At 50.3% G+C, this 20,501-nt stretch overlaps 1 protein-coding gene across 14 annotated transcripts in view; it reads right to left on the reverse strand.

Annotated features, from left to right (window-relative positions):
* herc2 (HECT and RLD domain containing E3 ubiquitin protein ligase 2) overlaps positions 1 to 20,501 on the reverse strand; it is a 190,590-nt gene that overhangs the window by 44,633 nt on the left and 125,456 nt on the right. For 13 of the 14 annotated variants that reach the window (XM_029708353.1, XM_029708347.1, XM_029708357.1 and 10 more), the window contains 8 exons: positions 19,099 to 19,252; positions 17,482 to 17,589; positions 16,678 to 16,809; positions 12,819 to 12,977; positions 9,647 to 9,891; positions 8,298 to 8,453; positions 5,071 to 5,385; positions 3,452 to 3,666 (listed from right to left, as the gene is read on the reverse strand). In XM_029708353.1, coding sequence (XP_029564213.1) covers positions 3,452 to 3,666; positions 5,071 to 5,385; positions 8,298 to 8,453; positions 9,647 to 9,891; positions 12,819 to 12,977; positions 16,678 to 16,809; positions 17,482 to 17,589; positions 19,099 to 19,252 — 1,484 coding nt within the window. The remainder of the gene's footprint in view (positions 1 to 3,451; positions 3,667 to 5,070; positions 5,386 to 8,297; positions 8,454 to 9,646; positions 9,892 to 12,818; positions 12,978 to 16,677; positions 16,810 to 17,481; positions 17,590 to 19,098; positions 19,253 to 20,501) is intronic. The other variant, XM_029708352.1, reaches the window with a different exon arrangement.

Here is a 20,501-nt window from a genome sequence, read left to right on the forward strand (position 1 = left end):
ATCATTAGAAAGCAAATTACGGACTCCTCTTTAAATCTGGGTATTCCTCCAGGGCTCCATTGTCCTGAGTCTGCACAACTCTGCCAGGACCTAGGATCAAGGGAGATACTAAAGTGTTTTAGTACTATATCTCTTGACATAATGATGAAAATAATCATGGCCTCCAAACCCTCAAGCTGCATACTGGACCCTATTCCAACTAAACTACTGAAAGAGCTGCTTCCTGTGCTTGGCCCTCCTATGTTGAACATAATAAACGGCTCTCTATTCACCGGATGTGTACCAAGCTCACTAAAAGTGGCAGTAATAAAGCCTCTCTTGAAAAAGCCGAATCTTGACCCAGAAATTATAAAAAACTATCGGCCTATATCGAATCTTCCATTCCTCTCAAAAATTTTAGAAAAAGTTGTTGCGCAGCAACTCACTGCCTTCCTGAAGACAAACAATGTATACGAAACGCTTCAGTCTGGTTTTAGACCCCATCATAGCACTGAGACTGCACTTGTGAAGGTGGTAAATGACCTTTTAATGACGTCAGACCGAGGCTCTGCATCTGTCCTCGTGCTCCTAGATCTTAGTGCCGCTTTTGATACCATCGATCACCACATTCTTTTGGAGAGATTGGAAACCCAAATTGGTCTACATGGACAAGTTCTGGCCTGGTTTAGATCTTATCTGTCGGAAAGATATCAGTTTGTCTCTGTGAATGGTTCGTCCTCTGACAAATCAATTGTAAATTTCGGTGTTCCTCAAGGTTCCGTTCTAGGACCACTATTGTTTTCACTATATATTTTACCTCTTGGGGATGTCATTCGAAAACATAATGTTAAATTTCACTGCTATGCGGACGACACACAGCTGTACATTTCAATGAAACATGGTGAAGCCCCAAAATTGCCCTCGCTAGTAGCCTGTGTTTCAGACATAAGGAAGTGGATGGCTGCAAATTTTCTACTTTTAAACTCGGACAAAACAGAGATGCTTGTCCTAGGTCCCAAGAAACAAAGAGATCTTCTGTTGAATCTGACAATTAATCTGGATGGTTGTACAGTCGTCTCAAATAAAACTGTGAAGGACCTCGGCGTTACTCTGGACCCTGATCTCTCTTTTGAAGAACATATCAAGACTGCTTCAAGGACAGCTTTTTTCCATCTACGTAACATTGCAAAAATCAGAAACTTTGTCCAAAAATGACGCAGAAAAATTTATCCATGCTTTTGTTACTTCTAGGCTGGACTACTGCAATGCTCTACTTTCCGGCTACCCGGATAAAGCACTAAACAAACTTCAGTTAGTGCTAAATACGGCTGCTAGAATCCTGACTAGAACCAAAAAATGTGATCATATTACTCCAGTGCTAGCCTCCCTACACTGGCTTCCTGTTAAGGCAAGGGCTGATTTCAAGGTTTTACTGCTAACCTACAAAGCATTACATGGGCTTGCTCCTACCTATCTTTCCGATTTGGTCCTGCCGTACATACCTACACGTACGCTACGGTCACAAGACGCAGGCCTCCTAATTGTCCCTAGAATTTCTAAGCAAACGGCTGGAGGTAGGGCTTTCTCCTATAGAGCTCCATTTTTATGGAATGGTCTGCCTACCCATGTGAGAGACGCAGACTCAGTCTCAACCTTTAAGTCTTTACTGAAGACTTATCTCTTCAGTAGGTCCTATGATTAAGTATAGTCTGGCCCAGGAGTGTGAAGGTGAACGGAAAGGCTGGAGCAACGAACCGCCCTTGCTGTCTCTGCCTTGTCGGTTCCCCTCTTCCCACTGGGATTCTCTGCCTCTAACCCTTTTACAGGGGCTGAGTCACTGACTTACTGGTGTTCTTCCATGCCGTCCATGGGAGGGGTGCGTCACTTGAGTAGGTTGAGCCACTGACGTGGTCTTCCTGTCTGGGTTGGCGCCCCCCCCTTGGGTTGTGCCGTGGCGGACATCTTTGTGGGCTATACTCGGCCTTGTCTTCGGACGGTAAGTTGGTGGTTGTAGATATCCCTCTAGTGGTGTGGGGGCTGTGCTTTGGCAAAGTGGGTGGGGTTATATCCTGCCTGTTTGGCCCTGTCCGGGGGTATCATCGGATGGGGCCACAGTGTCTTCTGATCCCTCCTGTCTCAGCCTCCAGTATTTATGCTGCAGTAGTTTATGTGTCGGGGGGCTAGGGTCAGTCTGTTACATCTGGAGTATTCTCTTGTCTTATCCGGTGTCCTGTGTGAATGTAAATATGCTCTCTCTAATTCTCTCTTTCTCTCTTTCTTTCTTTCTCTCGGAGGACCTGAGCCCTAGGACCATGCCTCAGGACTACCTGGCATGATGACTCCTTGCTGTCCCCAGTCCACCTGGCCATGCTGCTGCTCCAGTTTCAACTGTTCTGCCTGCGGCTACGGAACCCTGACCTGTTCACCGGACGTGCTTGTTGCACCCTCGACAATTACTATGATTATTATTATTTGACCATGCTGGTCATTTACGAACATTTTAACATCTTGACCATGTTCTGTTATAATATCCACCCGGCACAGCCAGAAGAGGACTGGCCACCCCTCATAGCCTGGTTCCTCTCTAGGTTTCTTCCTAGGTTTTTGGCCTTTCTCAGGAGTTTTTCCTTGGGAGTTTTTCCCAGCCACCGTGCTTCTTTCACATGCATTGCTTGCTGTTTGGGGTTTTAGGCTGGGTTTCTGTACAGCACTTTGAGATTTCAGCTGATGTACGAAGGGCTATATAAATAAATTTGATTTGATTTGATTTATAGTATAGTATATAGTATAGTGTGTATAGTGTATATAGTATAGTGTGTATAGTGTATATAGTATAGTGTATATAGTATAGTGTATATAGTATAGTGTGTATAGTGTGTATAGTATAGTGTGTATAGTGTATATAGTATAGTGTATAGTATAGTATATAGTATAGTGTATATAGTATAGTATATAGTATAGTATATAGTATAGTGTATATAGTATAGTATATAGTATAGTGTATATAGTCTAGTGTATATATTGTATATAGTATAGTGTGTATAGTATAGTGTGTATAGTGTATATAGTATAGTGTATAGTATAGTATATAGTATAGTGTATATAGTATAGTATATAGTATAGTATATAGTATAGTGTATATAGTATAGTGTGTATAGTGTATATAGTATAGTGTGTATAGTGTATATAGTATAGTGTATATAGTATAGTGTGTATAGTGTATATAGTATAGTGTATATAGTATAGTGTGTATAGTGTGTATAGTATAGTGTATAGTATAGTGTGTATAGTGTATATAGTATAGTGTATAGTGTGTATAGTGTATATAGTATAGTGTGTATAGTGTATATAGTATAGTGTATAGTATAGTGTGTATAGTGTGTATAGTGTATATAGTATAGTGTATATAGTGTATGTAGTATAGTGTATATAGTGTATGTAGTATAGTATATAGTATAGTATATAACCTAACCTCCTGTTTCCATGTCCCAGTTTTCCGTCCTCGGCCTCTCCCCAGGAGTAGACCTCTCCCTCAGAGGACAGGGCCAGACAGTGTTTTCCTCCGCTGTTCACTGCCACCTTCCTGATGAATACATGCTGGATGGACTCCAGCAGAGTTGGGGTGGACACCGACTCCGTTCCTCCGATACCCAGCCGGCCCCCAGCACCGTAGCCTGTAGCGTACAACTGGAGGAAGACATAACAGTCACATAGCGTAGCCCACCAGGATCCCACCAGGACTCCACCAGGACCCTACCGGGACCCCACCGGGACCCCACCAGGTCTCCACCAGGACTCCACCAGGACCCTACCGGGACCCCACCAGGTCTCCACCAGGACTCCACCAGGACCCTACCGGGACCCCACCAGGTCTCCACCAGGACCCTACTGGTCCTCTACCAGGACCCTACTTGTCCTCTACCAGGACCCTACTTGTCCTCTACCAGGACCCCACCAGGACCCTTCTAGGCCTCTACCAGGACCCTTCTAGTCCTCTACCAGGACCCTTCTAGTCCTCCACCAGGACCCTTCTAGTCCTCTACCAGGACCCTTCTAGTCCTCTACCAGGACCCCACCAGGACCCTACTAGTCCTCTACCGGGACCCCACCAGGTCTCCACCAGGACCCTTCTAGTCCTCTACCAGGACCCTACTAGTCCTCTACCAGGACCCTTCTAGTCCTCTACCAGGACCCCACCAGGACCCTACTAGTCCTCTACCGGGACCCCACCAGGTCTCCACCAGGACCCCACCAGGACCCTACTAGTCCTCTACCAGGACCCTTCTAGTCCTCTACCAGGACCCTACTAGTCCTCCACCAGGACCCTACTAGTCCTCTACCAGGACCCTACTAGTCCTCTACCAGGACCCTACTAGTCCTCTACCAGGACCCTACTAGTCCTCTACCAGGACCCTTCTAGTCCTCTACCAGGACCCTACTAGTCCTCTACCAGGACCCTTCTAGTCCTCTACCAGGACCCTTCTAGTCCTCTACCAGGACCCTTCTAGTCCTCTACCAGGACCCTACTAGTCCTCTACCAGGACCCTACTAGTCCTCTACCAGGACCCTTCTAGTCCTCTACCAGGACCCCACCAGGACCCTACTAGTCCTCTACCAGGACCATTCTAGTCCTCTACCAGGACCCTTCTAGTCCTCTACCAGGACCATTCTAGTCCTCTACCAGGACCATTCTAGTCCTCTACCAGGACCCCACCAGGACCCTACTAGTCCTCTACCGGGACCCTACTAGTCCTCTACCGGGACCCTTCTAGTCCTCTACCGGGACCCTACTAGTCCTCTACCGGGACCCTACTAGTCCTCTACCAGGACCCTTCTAGTCCTCTACCAGGACCCTACTAGTCCTCTACCAGGACCCTACTAGTCCTCTACCAGGACCCTACTAGTCCTCTACCAGGACCCTACTAGTCCTCTACCAGGACCCTTCTAGTCCTCTACCAGGACCCTACTAGTCCTCTACCAGGACCATTCTATTTCCGTCAGTGACAGCGAACAGGGTTTGGTCCCTTCCTATCAGCTGAAATAACCTTTACTGGTCTCTACTGGTCTCTACTGGTCTCTACTGGTCTTTACCTTTCCATCAGCAGTGACAGCGAACAGGGTTTGCTCCCCTCCTATCAGCTGAACAGGTCTCAGAGTCGCCAGGGCCTCTGTGGGGGTGGGGACCTTGACCTTCGCCCCCTCAATGCCCCCTAGCTGACCCCGGTGGTTGTGACCCCAGCCGTAGATGGTTCCGGAGCCTCCTGCAGACAGCGTCCAGTCGTCAGGTCTCCTGTTCATCCATTGGACCAGCTGTTCGTCCTGCTCTCTCTTAAACAGGTCATGGCTCTCATGGAGGACGGTCATCACCTCACAGTCAGCCATTAACTCACAGATCTTCTTAGTCACCTACAGAGGAGCAGAGGGGTTAGAGATAATGTCCAGAGCAGAGGGGTTAGAGATAATGTCCAGATCGGAGGGGTTAGAGATAATGTCCCGATCAGAGGGGTTAGAGATCATGTCCCGATCGGAGGGGTTAGAGATAATGTCCAGAGCAGAGGGGTTAGAGATAATGTCCCGATCAGAGGGGTTAGAGATAATGTCCAGATCGGAGGGGTTAGAGATAATGTCCCGATCAGAGGGGTTAGAGATAATGTCCCGATCAGAGGGGTTAGAGATAATGTCCCGATCAGACTTGTTAGAGATAATGTCCAGATCAGAGTTGTTAGAGATAATGTCCAGATCAGAGTTGTTAGAGATAATGCCCAGATCAGAGTTGTTAGAGATAATGCCCAGATCAGAGTTGTTAGAGATAATGTCCAGATCAGAGTTGTTAGAGATAATGCCCAGATCAGAGTTGTTAGAGATAATGCCCAGATCAGAGTGGTTAGAGATAATGCCCAGATCAGAGGGGTTAGAGATAATGCCCAGATCAGAGGGGTTAGAGATAATGCCCAGATCAGAGGGGTTAGAGATAATGCCCAGATCAGAGGGGTTAGAGATAATGCCCAGATCAGATGGGTTAGAGATAATGCCCAGATCAGAGGGGTTAGAGATAATGTCCAGATCAGAGGGGTTAGAGATAATGTCCAGATCAGAGGGGTTAGAGATAATGCCCAGATCAGAGGGGTTAGAGATAATTTAACACCAAAAAGTTGAAGAACTTATTTCCATTGTGGTCATTTGAAAGAAAGGAAAAATGATTGACATCTATTGACTAGTTGGATAAAAGAGAGATGGTACACTATGTGGACACCTGCTCGTCAATATCTCATTCCAAAATCACTCTTCTGGGAAGTCATTAATATGGAGTTGGTCCCCCCCTTTGCTGCTATAACAGCCTCCACTCTTCTGGGAAGGCATTAATATGGAGTTGGTCCCCCCCTTTGCTGCTATAACAGCCTCCACTCTTCTGGGAAGGCATTAATATGGAGTTGGTCCCCCCCTTTGCTGCTATAACAGCCTCCACTCTTCTGGGAAGGCATTAATATGGAGTTGGTCCCCCCTTTGCTGCTATAACAGCCTCCACTCTTCAGGGAAGGCATTAATATGGAGTTGGTCCCCCCTTTGCTGCTATAACAGCCTCCACTCTTCAGGGAAGTCATTAATATGGAGTTGGTCCCCCCCCTTTACTGCTATAACAGCCTCCACTCTTCTGGGAAGGCTTTCCACTAGATGTTGGAACATTGCTGCTATAACAGCCTCCACTCTTCTGGGAAGGCTTTCCACTAGATGTTGGAACATTGCTGCTATAACAGCCTCCACTCTTCTGGGAAGGCTTTCCACTAGATGATGGAACATTGCTGCTATAACAGCCTCCACTCTTCTGGGAAGGCTTTCCACTAGATGATGGAACATTGCTGCGGGGACTTGCTTCCATTCAGCAACAAGAGCGTTAGTGAGGTCGGGCACTGATGTTGGGCGATTAGGCCCTGGCTCGCAGTCAGTGTTCCAATTCACCCCAAAGGTGTTTGATGGGGTTGAGGTCAGGATTCAGGCTAGTCAAGTTCCTCCACGCTGATCTCGACAAACCATTTCTGTATGGACCTCGCTTTGTGATCTTTTTATTTGTACCTTTATTTAACGAGGCAAGTCAGTTAAGAACAAATTCTTATTTACAATAACGGCCTAGGAACAGTGGGGTTAACTGCCTTGTTCAGGGGCAGAACGACAGATTTTTACCCTGTCAGCTCGGGGATTCAATCTAGCAACCTTTCAGTTACTAGTCCAACGCTCTAACCACTAGGCTACCCTGCCGCCCGAACGGCGGCATTGTCATGCTGAAACAGGGGAGGGGCCTTCCCCAAACTCTTGCCACAAAGTTGGAAGCACAGAATAGTCTAGATTGTAATTGTATGCTGTAGTGTTCAGATTTCCCTTCACTGGAACTAAGGGGCCCGAACCATGAAAAACAGCCCCAGACCATTATTCCTCCTCCACCAAACTTTACAGTTGGCACTATGCATTGGGGCAGGTAGCGTTCTCCTGGCATCCACCAAACCCAGATTAATTAACAGGACTGCCAGATGGTGAAGCGTGATTCATCACTCCAGAGAACAATGGCGGTGAGATTTACACCACTCCAGCCGACGTTTGGCATTGCGCATGGTGATCTTAGGCTTGTGTGCGGCTGCTCGGCCATGGAAACCCATTTCACGATGCTCCTGATGAACAGTTCTTGTGCTGACGTTGCTTCCAGAGGCAGTTTGGAACTCGGTAGTGTTGCGACCGAGGACAGAGTATTTTTACGTGCTACGCGCTTCAGCACTCGGCGGTCCCGTTCTGTGTGCTTGCGTGAGCCGTTGTTGCTCCTAGATGTTTCCACTTCACAATAACAACACTTACAGTTGACCGGGGGGCAGCTCTAGCAGGGCAGAAATTTGATGAACTAACTTGTTGGAAAGGTGGCATCTTATGACGGTGCCACGTTGAAAGTCACTAAGCTCTTACATTTTAGTCATTTAGCAGATGCTCTTATCCAGAGCGACTTACAGTAGTGAATGCATACATTTATATATTTTTTCTCCCCGTACTGGTCCCCCGTGGGAATCGAACCCACAACCCTGGCGTTGCAAAACACTATGCGTTGCAAACACCATGCTCTACCAACTGAGCTACAGGGAAGGCCTCTTCAGTAAGGCCATTCTACTGACAATGTTTGTCTATGGAGATTGCATGGCAGTGTGTTCGATTTTATACACCTGTCAGCAACGGGTGTGACTGAAATAGCCGAATCCACTAATTTGAAAGGGTGTCCACATACTTTTGAGATATATATATATATAAACAGTTGCAATGATGGCCTGTCTTGCCCAACCCACCTCATCCAGGAAGGGACGTGGCTGAGGAGTCCTCTTGTCCAGAGCGACAGCCACTCTGGAAGCAGTACAGTACCTGCGGAACCAAGTCCACTTATGGCTCTCAGCACAGCAGGGTAGGGTGTCCAACTCCAGGTCGCAGGCGAGGGCCACCAGCACCTAAAAACAAACAAACAAACAAACGGACCGATTCAAAATGATATCCAAATCGCAAAGACAAAACTAAATCTAGAATGGCACACATTCATTTACGCCCTCCCCTCTGCTGTCACTGGAAGAATACGGGTAACAGTCAGTTACAAACCCTTTCTGTTAGCCTACCTGTCTGTCTGTTAGCCTACCGTTCTGTTAGCCTACCTTTCTGTTAGCCTACCTGTCTGTCTGTTAGCCTACCGTTCTGTTAGCCTACCGTTCTGTTAGCCTACCTGTCTGTCTGTTAGCCTACCGTTCTGTTAGCCTACCTTTCTGTTAGCCTACATGTCTGTCTGTTAGCCTACCGTTCTGTTAGCCTACCTGTCTGTCTGTTAGCCTACCGTTCTGTTAGCCTACCGTTCTGTCTGTTAGCGTACCTTTCTGTCTGTTAGCTAACCGTTCTGTTAGCCTACCTGTCTGTCTGTTAGCCAACCGTTCTGTTAGCCTACCTTTCTGTCTGTTAGCCTACCTTTCTGTCTGTTAGCCTACCTTTCTGTCTGTTAGCCTACCTGTCTGTCTGTTAGCCTACCTGTCTGTCTGTTAGCCTACCTGTCTGTCTGTTAGCCTACCTGTCTGTCTGTTAGCCTACCTGTCTGTCTGTTAGCCTACCTGTCTGTCTGTTAGCCAACCTTTCTGTCTGTTAGCCTACCTTTCTGTCTGTTAGCCTACCTTTCTGTCTGTTAGCCTACCTTTCTGTCTGTTAGCCTACCTTTCTGTCTGTTAGCCTACCTTTCTGTCTGTTAGCCTACCTTTCTGTCTGTTAGCCTACCCTTCTGTCTGTTAGCCTACCCTTCTGTCTGTTAGCCTACCCTTCTGTCTGTTAGCCTACCCTTCTGTCTGTTACCTACCCTTCTGTCTGTTAGGCTACCCTTCTGTCCGTTAGGCTACCCTTCTGTCCGTTAGCCTACCTTTCTGTCCGTTAGCCTACCTTTCTGTCCGTTAGCCTACCTTTCTGTCCGTTAGCCTACATTTCTGTCCGTTAGCCTACCTTTCTGTCCGTTAGCCTACCTTTCTGTCGGTTAGCCTACCTTTCTGTCTGTTAGCCTACCTTTCTGTCTGTTAGCCTACCTTTCTGTCGGTTAGCCTACCTTTCTGTCGGTTAGCCTACCTTTCTTTCTGTTAGCCTACCTTTCTGTTAGCCTACCTTTCTGTTAGCCTACCTTGAAGAAGGGGCTGTGTAACAGCTGTTTCCCTCCCCTGACGATGGGGTCCTCGTATTCATACTGCCTCTGGAGAGCCTCAGGAAGACCCTTCACCAGGGCGGCCAGCGCGCTGCCTGTAAAACTCATGGAGCGAGACTCTCCTTCACTGTCCCCAAGCAGCCTGGTGATGTTGATGGACTGGCCATACTCTGTGGTCAGCAGTTTACGGAGCCTCTGAAGAGCCCACATACGATGTCCTGCTGCTATAAGACAAATAACACATAGTACTTTACAGTGAGAGGAGACCGGATCAGAACCATACAATGAGAGAGGTGAGAGCCCAAGGATCCAGACATTTCTATGAGACATGTATCAGAGTCTATGTACAATGTTTAATAGCAATTCCTCAACTGTACTGCCACAGCTTCCACCTAAAAACACAGAAGCAGCTAGACTGTACTGCCACAGCTTCCACCTAAAAACACTGAAGCAGCTAGACTGTACTGCCACAGCTTCCACCTAAAAACACAGAAGCAGCTAGACTGTACTGCCACAGCCTCCACCTAAAAACACTGAGAAGCAGCTAGACTGTACTGCCACAGCTTCCACCTAAAAACACTGAGAAGCAGCTAGACTGTACTGCCACAGCTTCCACCTAAAAACACTGAGAAGCAGCTAGACTGTACTGCCACAGCTTCTCCCTAAAAACACTGAGAAGCAGCTAGACTGTACTGCCACAGCTTCCTCCTAAAAACACTGAGAGGCAGCTAGACTGTACTGCCACAGCTTCCACCTAAAAACACAGAAGCAGCTAGACTGTACTGCCACAGCTTCCACCTAAAAACACTGAGAAGCAGCTAGACTGTACTGCCACAGCTTCCACCTAACAACACTGAGAAGCAGCTAGACTGTACTGCCACAGCTTCCACCTAAAAACACTGAGAAGCAGCTAGACTGTACTGCCACAGCTTCCACCTAAAAACACTGAGAAGCAGCTAGACTGTACTGCCACAGCTTCCACCTAAACACTGAGAAGCAGCTAGACTGTACTGCCACAGCTTCCACTTAAAAAAAAACACTGAGAAGCAGCTAGATTGTACTGACACAGCTCCCCCCCCAAAAAACACAGAAGCAGCTAGACTGTACTACCACAGCTTCCCCCTAAAAAAACACAGAAGCAGCTAGACTGTACTGCCACAGCTTCCACCTAAAAAAAACACAGAAGCAGCTAGACTGTACTGCCACAGCTTCCACCTAACAACACTGAGAAGCAGCTAGACTGTACTGCCACAGCTTCCACCTAACAACACAGAAGCAGCTAGACTGTACTGCCACAGCTTCCACCTAAAAACACAGAAGCAGCTAGACTGTACTGCCACAGCTTCCACCTAAAAAAAACACAGAAGCAGCTAGACTGTACTGCCACAGCTTCCACCTAAATACACTGAGAAGCAGCTAGACTGTACTGCCACAGCTTCCTCCTAAAAACACTGAGAGGCAGCTAGACTGTACTGCCACAGCTTCCACCTAAAAACACAGAAGCAGCTAGACTGTACTGCCACAGCTTCCACCTAAAAACACTGAGAAGCAGCTAGACTGTACTGCCACAGCTTCCACCTAACAACACTGAGAAGCAGCTAGACTGTACTGCCACAGCTTCCACCTAAAAACACTGAGAAGCAGCTAGACTGTACTGCCACAGCTTCCACCTAAAAACACTGAGAAGCAGCTAGACTGTACTGCCACAGCTTCCACCTAAACACTGAGAAGCAGCTAGACTGTACTGCCACAGCTTCCACTTAAAAAAAAACACTGAGAAGCAGCTAGATTGTACTGACACAGCTCCCCCCCCAAAAAACACAGAAGCAGCTAGACTGTACTACCACAGCTTCCCCCTAAAAAAACACAGAAGCAGCTAGACTGTACTGCCACAGCTTCCACCTAAAAAAAACACAGAAGCAGCTAGACTGTACTGCCACAGCTTCCACCTAACAACACAGATAAGCAGCTAGACTGTACTGCCACAGCTTCCACCTAACAACACAGAAGCAGCTAGACTGTACTGCCACAGCTTCCACCTAAAAACACAGAAGCAGCTAGACTGTACTGCCACAGCTTCCACCTAAAAAAAACACAGAAGCAGCTAGACTGTACTGCCACAGCTTCCACCTAAATACACTGAGAAGCAGCTAGACTGTACTGCCACAGCTTCCACCTAAATACACTGAGAAGCAGCTAGACTGTACTGCCACAGCTTCCTCCTAAAAACACTGAGAGGCAGCTAGACTGTACTGCCACAGCTTCCACCTAAAAACACAGAAGCAGCTAGACTGTACTGCCACAGCCTCCACCTAAAAACACTGAGAAGCAGCTAGACTGTACTGCCACAGCTTCCACCTAACAACACTGAGAAGCAGCTAGACTGTACTGCCACAGCTTCCACCTAAAAACACTGAGAAGCAGCTAGACTGTACTGCCACAGCTTCCACCTAAACACTGAGAAGCAGCTAGACTGTACTGCCACAGCTTCCACCTAAAAACACTGAGAAGCAGCTAGACTGTACTGCCACAGCTTCCACCTAACAACACTGAGAAGCAGCTAGACTGTACTGCCACAGCTTCCACCTAAAAACACTGAGAAGCAGCTAGACTGTACTGCCACAGCTTCCACCTAAAAACACTGAGAAGCAGCTAGACTGTACTGCCACAGCTTCCACCTAAACACTGAGAAGCAGCTAGACTGTACTGCCACAGCTTCCACCTAAAAAAAACACTGAGAAGCAGCTAGACTGTACTGCCACAGCTTCCACCTAAAAAAAACACTGAGAAGCAGCTAGACTGTACTGCCACAGCTTCCCCCTAAAAAAACACAGAAGCAGCTAGACTGTACTGCCACAGCTTCCACCTAACACAGATAAGCAGCTAGACTGTACTGCCACAGCTTCCACCTAAAAACACAGATAAGCAGCTAGACTGTACTGCCACAGCTTCCACCTAACAACACAGAAGCAGCTAGACTGTACTGCCACAGCTTCCACCTAAAAACACAGATAAGCAGCTAGACTGTACTGCCACAGCTTCCACCTAACAACACAGATAAGCAGCTAGAGAGGCTGTGTATATCAGGCGGAGGTACGTCCTAAACGACGCGGACGACGCCGGACTAAGAGGAGTGACGTGGTCCTCGTACCCAGGGCACTGAGCTGAGCGCAGGCAGCCAGGGAGGCAGCCAGGCGGGGTACAATGCTCCTGTTAGAGGCTAAGTTGAGCCTGAAGTCCAGGAGGCAGGTCACCAGGTCCATGGAGGGACAGGACAGGATGCAGCGGTCAGACAGAAGGTCTTTAGGACCTGGGGGGGACAGACACAGTCTGTTATACAGTACAACTAACTACAGATGATGATAGGGTGGGGTGAAGCAGGGTGGGGTGAGGCAGGGTGGGGTGAGGCAGTGTGTGGGGTGAGGCAGTGTGTGGGGTGAGGCAGTGTGTGGGGTGAGGCAGTGTGTGGGGTGAGGCAGGGTGGGGTGAGGCAGTGTGTGGGGTGAGGCAGGGTGGGGGGTGAGGCAGGGTGGGGTGAGGCAGGGTGGGGTGAGGCAGGGTGGGGCGAGGCAGGGTGGGGTGAGGCAGTGTGGGGTGAGGCAGTGTGGGGTGAGGCAGTGTGGGGTGAGGCAGTGAGGCAGGGTGGGGTGAGTCAGGGTGGGGTGAGGCAGTGTGGGGTGAGGCAGTGTGGGGTGAGGCGGTGTGTGTGGGTCATACCAGCAGCAGGCATGATGGGTAGACAGTGTGTGGGTCATACCAGCAGCAGGCATGATGGGTAGACAGTGTGTGGGGGTCATACCAGCAGCAGGCATGATGGGTAGACAGTGTGTGTGGTGAGAGCAGCAGGCATGATGGGTAGACAGTGTGTGGGGGTCATACCAGCAGCAGGCATGATGGGTAGACAGTGTGTGGGTCATACCAGCAGCAGGCATGATGGGGTAGACAGTGTGTGGGGGTCATACCAGCAGCAGGCATGATGGGTAGACAGTGTGTGGGTCATACCAGCAGCAGGCATGATGGGTAGACAGTGTGTGGGTCATACCAGCAGCAGGCATGATGGGTAGACAGTGTGTGGGTCATATAGCAGCAGGCATGATGGGTAGACAGTGTGTGGGTCATATAGCAGCAGGCATGATGGGTAGACAGTGTGTGTGGGGTCATACCAGCAGCAGGCATGATGGGTAGACAGTGTGTGTGGGTCATACCAGCAGCAGGCATGATGGGTAGACAGTGTGTGGGGTCATACCAGCAGCAGGCATGATGGGTAGACAGTGTGTGGGTCATACCAGCAGCAGGCATGATGGGTAGACAGTGTGTGTGGGTCATACCAGCAGCAGGCATGATGGGGTAGACAGTGTGTGTGGGTCATACCAGCAGCAGGCATGATGGGTAGACAGTGTGTGGGTCATACCAGCAGCAGGCATGATGGGTAGACAGTGTGTGGGTCATACCAGCAGCAGGCATGATGGGTAGACAGTGTGTGTGGGTCATACCAGCAGCAGGCATGATGGGTAGACAGTGTGTGTGGGTCATACCAGCAGCAGGCATGATGGGTAGACAGTGTGTGGGTCATACCAGCAGCAGGCATGATGGGTAGACAGTGTGTGTGGGTCATACCAGCAGCAGGCATGATGGGTAGACAGTGTGTGGGTCATACCAGCAGCAGGCATGATGGGTAGACAGTGTGTGTGGGTCATACCAGCAGCAGGCATGATGGGTAGACAGTGTGTGTGGGTCATACCAGCAGCAGGCATGATGGGTAGACAGTGTGTGTGGGTCATACCAGCAGCAGGCATGATGGGTAGACAGTGTGTGTGGGTCATACCAGCAGCAGGCATGATGGGTAGACAGTGTGTGTGGGTCATACCAGCAGCAGGCATGATGGGTAGACAGTGTGTGGGTCATAACCAGCAGCAGGCATGATGGGTAGACAGTGTGGTGGGTCATACCAGCAGCAGGCATGATGGGTAGACAGTGTGTGGGTCATACCAGCAGCAGGCATGATGGGTAGACAGTGTGTGGGTCATACCAGCAGCAGGCATGATGGGTAGACAGTGTGTGTGGGTCATACCAGCAGCAGGCATGATGGGTAGACGTGTGTGTGGGTCATACCAGCAGCAGGCATGATGGGTAGACAGTGTGTGTGGGTCATACCAGCAGCAGGCATGATGGGTAGACAGTGTGTGTGGGTCATACCAGCAGCAGGCATGATGGGTAGACAGTGTGTGTGGGTCATACCAGCAGCAGGCATGATGGGTAGACAGTGTGTGGGTCATACCAGCAGCAGGCATGATGGGGTAGACAGTGTGTGTGGGTCATACCAGCAGCAGGCATGATGGGTAGACAGTGTGTGGGTCATACCAGCAGCAGGCATGATGGGTAGACAGTGTGTGGGTCATACCAGCAGCAGGCATGATGGGTAGACAGTGTGTGTGGGTCATACCAGCAGCAGGCATGATGGGTAGACAGTGTGTGTGGGTCATACCAGCAGCAGGCATGATGGGTAGACAGTGTGTGGGTCATACCAGCAGCAGGCATGATGGGTAGAAAGTGTGTGGGTCATATAGCAGCAGGCATGATGGGTAGACAGTGTGTGTGGGTCATACCAGCAGCAGGCATGATGGGTAGACAGTGTGTGGGTCATACCAGCAGCAGGCATGATGGGTAGACAGTGTGTGTGGTTCATACCAGCAGCAGGCATGATGGGTAGACAGTGTGTGTGGGTCATACCAGCAGCAGGCATGATGGGTAGACAGTGTGTGTGGGTCATACCAGCAGCAGGCATGATGGGGTAGACAGTGTGTGTGGGTCATACCAGCAGCAGGCATGATGGGTAGACAGTGTGTGTGGGTCATACCAGCAGCAGGCATGATGGGTAGACAGTGTGTGTGGGTCATACCAGCAGCAGGCATGATGGGTAGACAGTGTGTGTGGGTCATATAGCAGCAGGCATGATGGGTAGACAGTGTGTGGGTCATACCAGCAGCAGGCATGATGGGTAGACAGTGTGTGTGGGTCATACCAGCAGCAGGCATGATGGGTAGACAGTGTGTGTGGGTCATACCAGCAGCAGGCATGATGGGTAGACAGTGTGTGTGGGTCATACCAGCAGCAGGCATGATGGGTAGACAGTGTGTGGGTCATATAGCAGCAGGCATGATGGGTAGACAGTGTGTGGGTCATACCAGCAGCAGGCATGATGGGTAGACAGTGTGTGTGGGTCATACCAGCAGCAGGCATGATGGGTAGACAGTGTGTGTGGTTCATACCAGCAGCAGGCATGATGGGGTAGACAGTGTGTGTGGGTCATACCAGCAGCAGGCATGATGGGTAGACAGTGTGTGTGGGTCATACCAGCAGCAGGCATGATGGGTAGACAGTGTGTGGGGTCATATAGCAGCAGGCATGATGGGTAGACAGTGTGTGGGTCATACCAGCAGCAGGCATGATGGGTAGACAGTGTGTGTGGGTCATACCAGCAGCAGGCATGATGGGTAGACAGTGTGTGTGGGTCATACCAGCAGCAGGCATGATGGGTAGACAGTGTGTGTGGGTCATACCAGCAGCAGGCATGATGGGTAGACAGTGTGTGGGTCATATAGCAGCAGGCATGATGGGTAGACAGTGTGTGGGTCATACCAGCAGCAGGCATGATGGGTAGACAGTGTGTGTGGGTCATACCAGCAGCAGGCATGATGGGTAGACAGTGTGTGGGTCATACCAGCAGCAGGCATGATGGGTAGACAGTGTGTGTGGTTCATACCAGCAGCAGGCATGATGGGGTAGACAGTGTGTGTGGGTCATACCAGCAGCAGGCATGATGGGTAGACAGTGTGTGGGTCATATAGCAGCAGGCATGATGGGTAGACAGTGTGTGGGGGTCATACCAGCAGCAGGCATGATGGGTAGACAGTGTGTGGGTCATATAGCAGCAGGCATGATGGGTAGACAGTGTGTGTGGGTCATACCAGCAGCAGGCATGATGGGTAGACAGTGTGTGTGGGTCATACCAGCAGCAGGCATGATGGGGTAGACAGTGAAACGCCAACCCCATCCGTTTACAGATCCATCGCTGGTAAACTTCCACTTCAGCTCATCAGCTGGGATCCTCAACTCACTGGACCAGTCAGACCACTCACGACCTGAGGACGGGGACACAGGACGAGGAGACGGGGGACGGGGAGACACAGGACGAGGAGACGGGGAGACACAGGCAGAGGAGACACAGGACGAGGAGACACAGGACGAGGAGACACAGGACGAGGAGATGGGGAGACACGACGAGGAGACGGGGGACGGGGAGACACAGGACGAGGAGACACAGGACGAGGAGACGGGGGACGAGGAGACGGGGGACGGGGAGACACAGGACGAGGAGACACGGGACGAGGAGACGGGGGACGGGGAGACACAGGACGAGGAGACACAGGACGAGGAGATGGGGAGACACAGGAAGGGGAGACACAGGACGGGGAGACACAGGACGAGGAGACACAGGAAGGGGAGACACAGGACGGGGAGACACAGGACGGGGAGACACAGGAAGGGGAGACACAGGAAGGGGAGACACAGGAAGGGGAGACACAGGACGGGGAGACACAGGACGGGGAGACACAGGAAGGGGAGACACAGGACGGGGAGACACAGGACGGGGAGACACAGGAAGGGGAGACACAGGACGAGGAGACACAGGAAGGGGAGACACAGGACGGGGAGAAACAGGAAGGGGAGACACCACGAAGACAACTGTCAGAAACCAAAAACCCTCTACTAACATCTCACAAAGTGTTGGGATTGGCTCGGGCTGTGGTCACCTGATCGGACAGAGATGATCCTATTGGCTCCGTCCATGATGGTGAGAGGGTCATGACGTCTCTCCGCAGAACACTGGCGGTCAAACTCCACCCTCAGTCCCTCCGCACCTACAACACAGAGACTCCACCCTCAGTCCCTCTGTCTACAACACAGAGACTCCACCCTCAGTCCCTCTGTCTACAACACAGAGACCCTCCACCCTCAGTCCCTCTGTCTACAACACAGAGACCCTCCACCCTCAGTCCCTCTGTCTACAACACAGAGACTCCACCCTCAGTCCCTCTGTCTACAACACAGAGACTCCACCCTCAGTCCCTCTGTCTACAACACAGAGACTCCACCCTCAGTCCCTCTGTCTACAACACAGAGACCCTCCACCCTCAGTCCCTCTGTCTACAACACAGAGACCCTCCACCCTCAGTCCCTCTGTCTACAACACAGAGACTCCACCCTCAGTCCCTCTGTCTACAACACAGAGACTCCACCCTCAGTCCCTCTGTCTACAACACAGAGACTCCACCCTCAGTCCCTCTGTCTACAACACAGAGACTCCACCCTCAGTCCCTCTGTCTACAACACAGAGACTCCACCCTCAGTCCCTCTGTCTACAACACAGAGACTCCACCCTCAGTCCCTCTGTCTACAACACAGAGACTCCACCCTCAGTCCCTCTGTCTACAACACAGAGACTCCACCCTCAGTCCCTCTGTCTACAACACAGAGACCCTCCACCCTCAGTCCCTCTGTCTACAACACAGAGACTCCACCCTCAGTCCCTCTGTCTACAACACAGAGACTCCACCCTCAGTCCCTCTGTCTACAACACAGAGACTCCACCCTCAGTCCCTCTGTCTACAACACAGAGACCCTCCACCCTCAGTCCCTCTGTCTACAACACAGAGACTCCACCCTCGGTCCCTCTGTCTACAACACAGAGACTCCACCCTCAGTCCCTCTGTCTACAACACAGAGACTCCACCCTCAGTCCCTCTGTCTACAACACAGAGACTCCACCCTCAGTCCCTCTGTCTACAACACAGAGACCCTCCACCCTCAGTCCCTCTGTCTACAACACAGAGACTCCACCCTCAGTCCCTCTGTCTACAACACAGAGACCCTCCACCCTCAGTCCCTCTGTCTACAACACAGAGACTCCACCCTCAGTCCCTCTGTCTACAACACAGAGACTCCACCCTCGGTCCCTCTGCCTACAACACAGAGACTCCACCCTCGGTCCCTCTGTCTACAACACAGAGACCCTCCACCCTCGGTCCCTCTGTCTACAACACAGAGACTCCACCCTCGGTCCCTCTGTCTACAACACAGAGACTCCACCCTCAGTCCCTCTGTCTACAACACAGAGACTCCACCCTCAGTCCCTCTGTCTACAACACAGAGACTCCACCCTCGGTCCCTCTGTCTACAACACAGAGACCCTCCACCCTCGGTCCCTCTGTCTACAACACAGAGACTCCACCCTCAGTCCCTCTGTCTACAACACAGAGACTCCACCCTCAGTCCCTCTGTCTACAACACAGAGACTCCACCCTCGGTCCCTCTGTCTACAACACAGAGACCCTCCACCCTCATCATTGTATTTGTATGTAAAATGTTACCAGGTATTTTGACGGTGCCGCTGGTGGAGGTGTCGTCAGTATAGGGATGACTGCTCTCCACCACCACCGGCTGAGAGGACAGACGCCCGCTCTGAGAGTCAGTGGCTACGTCCTCTAACTCTGTCACGCACAGCTCCAGCAGCATGTCTGCCACCTACGGTGTTCATACAGGGACAAACCAGACACATTTATTACCACTGTATACCGGGTAAGCGATGGCTGCGTGTGTGTGTGTCTGTATTATAGGGTGGTATGGACATACATCTATATACCGATAATGATAAAATCAGGAAGTGCTAGAGCTGGGCGATATGGACAAAAAATTATATCACAATAAATGTAAATATTCTACTCCATGTCACAGTGGGGACAGGAAGTGAGTCAGTAACATCTCTACTCCATGTCACAGTGGGGACAGGAAGTGACATCTCTACTCCACGTTACAGTGGGGACAGGAAGTGAGTCAGTAACATCTCTACTCCACGTTACAGTGGGGACAGGAAGTGAGTCAGTAACATCTCTACTCCACGTCACAGTGGGGACAGGAAGTGAGTCAGTAACATCTCTACTCCACGTTACAGTGGGGACAGGAAGTGAGTCAGTAACATCTCTACTCCATGTTACAGTGGGGAGAGGAAGTGACATCTCTACTCCATGTTACAGTGGGGACAGGAAGTGAGTCAGTAACATCTCTACTCCACGTTACAGTGGGGACAGGAAGTGAGTCAGTAACATCTCTACTCCACGTCACAGTGGGGACAGGAAGTGACATCTCTACTCCACGTCACAGTGGGGACAGGAAGTGAGTCAGTAACATCTCTACTCCACGTTACAGTGGGGACAGGAAGTGAGTCCGTAACATCTCTACTCCACGTCACAGTGGGGACAGGAAGTGACATCTCTACTCCATGTCACAGTGGGGACAGGAAGTGAGTCAGTAACATCTCTACTCCACGTTACAGTGGGGACAGGAAGTGAGTCAGTAACATCTCTACTCCACGTTACAGTGGGGACAGGAAGTGAGTCAGTAACATCTCTACTCCACGTTACAGTGGGGACAGGAAGTGAGTCAGTAACATCTCTACTCCACGTCACAGTGGGGACAGGAAGTGAGTCCGTAACATCTCTACTCCACGTCACAGTGGGGACAGGAAGTGGGGAGATTATCCGACAGCCAAACAGGGACAAGCAGATACTTTCATAGCAGGAATCAGCAACATGTATATATTACTGTCGACCAAATAACAGTTTTAAAACCATCTACATGACCATCGTGTAGCAAAATCACAGAAAATGACCGATGTAAGGAAAATGCTTCGGAAAGAAGACAATGTCGGTGTAAGTAATTTTCGGTTTATCGTCCCGCAAGTCCGTATCTGTGTGTGTGTGTGTGTGTGTGTGTG

This window comes from Salmo trutta, chromosome 22 (assembly GCF_901001165.1).
Source record: "Salmo trutta chromosome 22, fSalTru1.1, whole genome shotgun sequence".
Classification (NCBI taxonomy): Eukaryota; Metazoa; Chordata; class Actinopteri; order Salmoniformes; family Salmonidae; genus Salmo; species Salmo trutta.